At 46.4% G+C, this 6,583-nt stretch overlaps 1 protein-coding gene across 1 annotated transcript; it reads right to left on the bottom strand.

Moving 5' to 3' along the window:
- Window positions 1–388: 388 nt before the first annotated feature.
- LOC136464442 (ATPase GET3B-like) lies at window positions 389–4,901 on the bottom strand. Its single transcript, XM_066463395.1, has 10 exons — window positions 4,470–4,901; window positions 4,312–4,374; window positions 3,483–3,593; window positions 3,294–3,368; window positions 3,139–3,207; window positions 2,988–3,053; window positions 2,351–2,425; window positions 2,162–2,260; window positions 1,952–2,086; window positions 389–952 (listed from the first exon to the last, which is right to left on the bottom strand). The coding sequence occupies exons 1-10, from the start codon at window positions 4,821–4,823 to the stop codon at window positions 815–817; spliced, it is 1,185 nt and encodes a 394-aa protein (XP_066319492.1). The 5' UTR covers window positions 4,824–4,901; the 3' UTR covers window positions 389–814.
- Between the last annotated feature and the right edge of the window lie 1,682 nt (window positions 4,902–6,583).

Below are 6,583 nucleotides of genomic sequence, written 5' to 3' on the forward strand. Positions count from 1 at the left end.
AAACCGGCAGAGACATGCCTCTTCCCTGATGCTAAAATTTGGTTTACGTCGATAGTTATGCTAAGATGTTACGAGAGAAAAATACTACTGCCATTGAAAAGTAGTTCGGAATAATTTTCTCTTGCAGAACCGACTCCCGAGGCAGAACTGCCTTCCCGATCGGCCTGCATGGGCGGCGCGGGTCTGCATGCTGCGCGAAATCCAAAGACACGTCACACGCTCCGGAGCGGCACGCGCGTCCTGTCCTCTACAGTATTCCTACCCGTTCGATCACATCAACGTAGCGTCCCAAGCCCAAGCATCATCGCTTGGCAGATAAACCAATGCTTAAAAATATCCTGAACAACTGCATCAGGGGAGAAGAAAAAAAAACTCATTTCTTGTACAAAGTTGACATGGCACGTATGGAAAAACGAAGAGTTTCACAAAGCCGTCGAACCAAAAGGCCACAGGTGTTGCTATCTATCTTGGGAATAATTAATGTACACAAAAGGATAAACATTACAGCATTTCAGCTCAATTAGCCTGATTTGGGACTAAATCGAATCTGGCGACTGGCATCACTGCCAAGAGTAACCGGTCATCAAACGCTAGTGCAGGCGTGCAGCAAAACCCTCCAATTCGGTGCTTTCTACTCAGATTTAATGCACGGGGGGTATGTTATGCTGTATTGTCGCTGCAAACTACTTCTCAAGCTTATACCAGAAGAGCCCACAGATTGTCAGTTGCAGAGCAATGCAATCGCGCAGCAGGCTAACAGTAATATTGGCCAATTAAGCACCCTTATAAGTGATCCTGTTTCCCACAGCTGAAGTTACTTCCAAACTATATCACCCAAAAACTTGAGAGCTGGAACACCTCTAATCTCCATGTCCACAAGAGGTGCTTGGATAATGTTCAAACCCATCAACTCCGGGTCACTCCTTATCATATCCAATGCACGTGTTTGATCCTGTGTAAAAGAAAATGAGATGCATAAATTTTCCTACAGGCCGGTAGTTTTTACAGAACCAGATACAACAACAACAACAAAGCCTTTAAGTCCCAATCAAGTTGAGGCAGGCTAGAGTTAAAATCCAACAGAAGCCATCAAGGTTCAGGCCGGTAGTTTTCCAAGCACTCCTATCTAAGGCTAAGGCATGGTTCGGCCGGACTTAAATTTTTACTGTTCATACCAGAAAAATACTGTTCATGCTGAAATTTTGTGAGAGAAAAACACTGCTCCGACTGAAAACGGTAGCCAACCAGCCAGCCAATTCTAGCTAGCCGAACACGGTGTAAGTCTTTGGGTATATTCCATCCTTTCAAGTCTCATTTTATTGCCTCTACCCAAATCAACTTCGGTCTTCCTCTGCCTCTCTTCAAGTTACTATCCTGGCTTAGGATTCCTCTACGCACCGATGCCTCTGGAGGTCTCCGTTGGACATATCCAAACCATCTCAACCGGTGTTGGACAAGCTTTTCTTCAATTGATGCTATCCCTAATCTATCACGTATATCATCGTTCCAAACTCGATCCCTTCTTGTATGACCACAAATCCAACGCAACATACGTATTTCCACGACACTTATCTGTTGAATATGTCGTCTTTTCGTAGGCCAACATTCTGCACCATACAACATAGCAGGTCTAATCGCCGTTCTATAGAACTTGCTTTTTAGTTTCTGTGATACCCTTTTGTCACATAGGACACCAGATGCTTGGCACCACTTCATCCACCCTACTTTGATTCTATGGCTAACATCTTCATTAATATCCCCGTCCTTCTATAGCATTGATCCTAAATATCGAAAGATATCCTTTCTAGGCACTACTTGACCTTTCAAACTAATATTTTCCTCCTCCCGAGTAGGAGTGCCGAAGTCACATCTCACGTGCATGTGAATAGCTGTTTTACAAGAACCAGATATTAACTGAAAATCTAAACTGTCGGTGCCACATCATTTGTACCTTTCTTTTTATAGCACAGAATTTGCAGTCTGATGTTGAAAGTGGCAGAACTTGGTTCACAATGAGTCTCCTTACAGGAACACTTTCCTTTTGCAACGAAGAATGCAGTCTTGATGACTCACTGATTGCCATCACCTGAAAAATGCCAAGTATTACCTTCAAGGGAGTACATATGCTAGCGGGATGGGGAGCTAAGAATACAAAAGTTACCGTTGGGATTGTCACGATTATAAACTCTGTTGATTCCGTGTCACGGAAAAGCTCTCTCACTTTGACCATCCTTTCTCTGAGTTTCTCTAATTTGTTTGCCTTTAGGAGGATGAATATGAGTTAGAGGTTAGAACACCTAGTGAAGAAACAAATATACTGTATTCCACAGGAACTGAGCAGAACACCTACTGCATCCTGCTGTTGGATCTCTTGTCCAAATACTGATTTAATAGCTGATGTTGCAGAAGCAATCTTGCTCCTCAGCTGCAAAAAGAAGGCAGACCTCAACACGATACAAACAGCACCATTTCAAGTTGCCGGAACACAACGATAAACATCTGATGAAATATTATCTCCTAGCTATGATATCTGAAGAACAACATCATTATCAAATTCCAATTAAATTATAGAGACAGCAGATGGAATGAATGATCTTTGGCCATACCAAGCCATTTCAATGAGATGCATGTGATGTTTGGCAACGCCAAGGAAAATAAAATGTTGAGCTCACTAACACAGACATGAACATATTATAAGGAATGTTTTGAGCACATAGATGTAGAAAAGCACATACGGCTATCCAATTTCACAAACTGAATGTGTTAACAATACAGCACAGTGCAGAAGGCTATATTAAATAAGTCACAGGAAACCATATCAGAGGATATGCAATCACTACAAGTCGAGCCATCAGAATAAAACAAGGGGATTGTAAGAAGATTACAATATAACTATTTTTTTCTTCACTCAGCAATCAGTGTATATTAAGGATTTAAGGGCCTTAAATCATAGCATAATAACACAAAGCATGGAAGCTAACAAATACCTTCAAGATTTTCCCAATGGACGCATCCAAGAAATCTGGCAAGGATAGTAACCGGAGCGTATGGCCCTGTCAAAAAATGTAGCAAATAATAGCTGATAATGTAACTGGGTATCTTGACTCAAAATTTGATACACAATGGTAGGGTTATTACCGTAGGGGCAGTGTCAAATACAATGCGGCTAAACATGCTGTAATCTTGTACTTCAAGAAATTGCATAACCTGAGTGACACAAAAATGGAGGTCACAAACTACAATCAGAAGAATGAGAAGCAGGGATACCATAAGCTATGCACATGTCTTCTTACCTTAGAAATTGCAATTGCTTCATCCAGGCCAGGTGGTGGTGTGTCCAATAATTCCCCCAATTTCAACTCTCCAAGCTGTACTGGAAGATGGCATTAGCCAAATACTGAACTGAACTGGAACAAAGTGCTTTATGCTCAGGTTACAGAAAGTTGACTGAACACAAAGTATACATAAATATGATCATGCACCTGCTCAACAAGCACCCCAAGGCCCATGCCATCCATGAAATCTTTTAGCCCAGTCCCTCCATTTTGTTGACTTGCTGTCTGAAACTCCTCCCGGGCCTTCTCAGGATTTATCTGCATCAAAACTCCAAACATGTCACACATAAGAACGGTGCGCACCAATCTATTCTAGGCATTCATAGTGGGGCACTCTCCTATTGTTTCCACTAACTAAAAAATCTATTCTAGGCATTATGAATATAACAATGTAAGTTGTCAACTAAAGGGCGTACCCAGTGCAGAGAGCTCCCGCGCCGTGCGGGGTCTGGGGAAGGGTGTTAGTGGCAAGCCTTACCCTCGCCTATGCAATGCGAGGAGACCGCGACTCGAACCCGGGACCTTCCGGTCACAGACGGTAAGACTCTACCGCTTGCACCAGGCCCGCCCTTCGTAAGTTGTCAACTCATCACACTTATTTTAGTTTCATTGGCATTGCCCTGTTAGAAGACTGTAACCATTCATAATAAAAAAAAGTTTGAGGTAACAGGAATGCAAACTGCCCTGTTAAGAGAAATCAATAATGGCAGCAACTGCCAACCGGCCAGGAGCTTCATCTTGCAAGGATCAAAGCTGCTCGTGGCCAATGGAAATCAATTCTCATACATGCTTATATTATGGAACACTAACTACTAGTCTATTACACTACTGCTCAGAATTTTTAGATGGAGGTGTGTAGACTCAGTGCACCTATGACTCCACCACCACACCTACGGTGCTTTTTGCAACACTTATGCTCAATTGATCTGCATGTTCCATAGGTCCTTGTCACTGTTCAGAATGTGATGTTTCTCACCTCAAGCGCAAACAGAGGTGAATCAGGGCCGTCGACCTGCACGAGCGTCCCACCACTCAAATCCTGAAACGCCAAGGAAGCAAAATGAAGCAGTTAAGTAAGAACAAGATGCTTTAGAATCAAGCATGTCTCAGGAAGCATTCAGCGGGATGAGCGACCTGTGCGAAGGAATCGCTGAGCGAGTGCGCGGGGTCGGTGGAGACGACGAGGGTCGGGTGGCCGTCGTTGGCGAACCGCACGGCCAGCGACGCCGCGCAGCTCGTCTTCCCGACCCCACCCTTGCCCCCGAGCATGTAGTACCGTCGCCGCGTCCCGGACGACATCTCCTGGAACCCCAGGTCCTCCGCCCCTTCCTTCGCGGGCGGGGCGGCCGTCGACGCCGCGCGCACCGACGCGTACCGGCCGGGGCGTCGGTGCGGGAGGCGGACGCTGCTGCAGCCCTGATTCACGGGCACCGCTAAAGAGAGGCGGCGCGCGGCCGCCTGGAGGTGCGGCGAGGCGGTCGCGAGCATCGTGTCGAGCCGCCGAGCCGGGGATGAGGCGGATTGCTTGGTTTCTCTTCGCTTCGCTTCGCTTCTGACTCTCTCGCCTCTCAGGTCTCGGTCTTGCACCACCGCGGAGCACCGGCGCAGCCACGAGCTGCCACGCCAACACCGCAAGGCCCGAGGCAGCCCAACCAGACACACAGCCCCGCTGACCTGGGCTGTGATACGAGCCCACATCAGGAAATAGCGCAGTCGTCCGTGGCAGGCCAAGAGTTTGGCCCCGCTTGTGTGAGGATGGAATTCTGCACCGAGCCAATTGTGGCCCCATAAGGCTGACATTAAAGCCCAGGTGTCGCAACTCTCAATAGTAGTTCAGTGTGGGCTCACTACCGGATCAAATCAAATTGACGCTTACAGCGACGCCATTCTTTTCAACATTCATCGGTGACGCCATTCCGTATGATCCAAGCTCATCGAGCTGTCCGCCGCTAATTGTTTACAGACCTTTCGTTAACCACCCTCGCGCCCGCTCTCCTTTCCTAATCACGCGATTGTGTCATTTCTTAAACCACCGTGCAGCTGTCCGTACTTAGCCGAAAGCAGGGGAATAGAGAAATGGCGATGGACGGTTGAGTCCAGGCGACCACTTGATCCACTTGGGGGCTGGCACTCGTCCTGACAGAGGTAAAAACAACGCTGTCGCCAGATTAATTGCGGATTCCATCTCCACTAACTCACGGGATTTGCAAATTGTGAAGGTTTCCTTGTCGTGTACTTTTGGAATGGAAGTCGTAAGCCAGTTTAGTCAACTGACAGGCTCTTTTTAAGATGGCTTCCTGTCATGTTCACGGGCGACCTAGGTTGCCCTCTGGCTCCTCTTGATTGGATAATGGCTACACGCAAGCGTGATGCTACGTCAGAGAATGCTATGCACCAGGAGTTGCAGGGAAGCACACAGAGGATATTTCCTTCTGAACTTTTTTATTTTGTAGCAACTTTATTTTCAGCACAAAAAAAAAAGATTCTTCTTGTAAATAATGACCTCTTTTGGTGAATCTTCACAATTCAGACACTTTGGAGTTTCAGAATTCAGATAGACAATAGCTGTATCACGCAAACGGTTTGTAACTAACCACAGGTGCTTCAGGAAGAAGAACTGATCTGGCATACATGCAGAATAATGCAGGCACAAGAGCAAGCTGCAGACAAAGTGAAAAGGGTTCAGAAATCAGGTAAGCCTCCTGTGCGTTCCTATCAAAAAAAGCACGCACATCGTGACAATGTCTTCTGCACTCACTAGCCACTAGGCTGGAAGCTAGCGAGAGCAGCCAACCCGAGCTAGCTCCAGAGAAATCATTGGCACGAATGATGAAGCGATCAGTGCGGCCAGCCGCCAGCCCTCCACTGGCGCGAGAACGGCGTCAGGATCAGGCTGGTGTCGCCCTTTTCAGTCCGGTCCTGTCCTGAAGAGTGAAGACTCAAGACTCTTCCTTTCCATCCGTAGTTCGGTGCGATGCATTCACCGCCTGACAGATAGGCCAGCGTTTAGGTAAAAAACCAGCAAGGTTTTCGCAAATCGCAATCAAAGCCCCGTTCGGCTGAACTTAAAAACGACACTATTTAGCTTATTTTTTCAGCTAGAACAGTATTTTTCTCTCATAACAATTCAGCTGAACAGTGTTTTTCAGCCAATTTCAACCAAACGAATTGGGCCAAGCCTCCACCATCGCATGTCAACTTCTCTATGTCATGTCGACATTGCTCACACCCTCTCGTGTCGCTGAGAA

This window comes from Miscanthus floridulus, chromosome 7, assembly GCF_019320115.1.
Source record: "Miscanthus floridulus cultivar M001 chromosome 7, ASM1932011v1, whole genome shotgun sequence".
In the NCBI taxonomy this organism is placed as follows: Eukaryota; Viridiplantae; Streptophyta; class Magnoliopsida; order Poales; family Poaceae; genus Miscanthus; species Miscanthus floridulus.

Bases quoted from the DNA above. Each gene is read 5' to 3' on its own strand.
- LOC136464442 (XM_066463395.1), bottom strand. From the start codon at position 4,823: ATGCTCGCGACCGCCTCGCCGCACCTCCAGGCGGCCGCGCGCCGCCTC. The intron at 3,369-3,482 runs GTGCATGATCAT...CTTCCAGTACAG, and splicing joins TTGGGGTGCTTGTTGAGCAG to CTTGGAGAGTTGAAATTGGG. The intron at 2,426-2,987 runs GTATTTGTTAGC...TTCTTTTTGCAG, and splicing joins CCATTGGGAAAATCTTGAAG to CTGAGGAGCAAGATTGCTTC.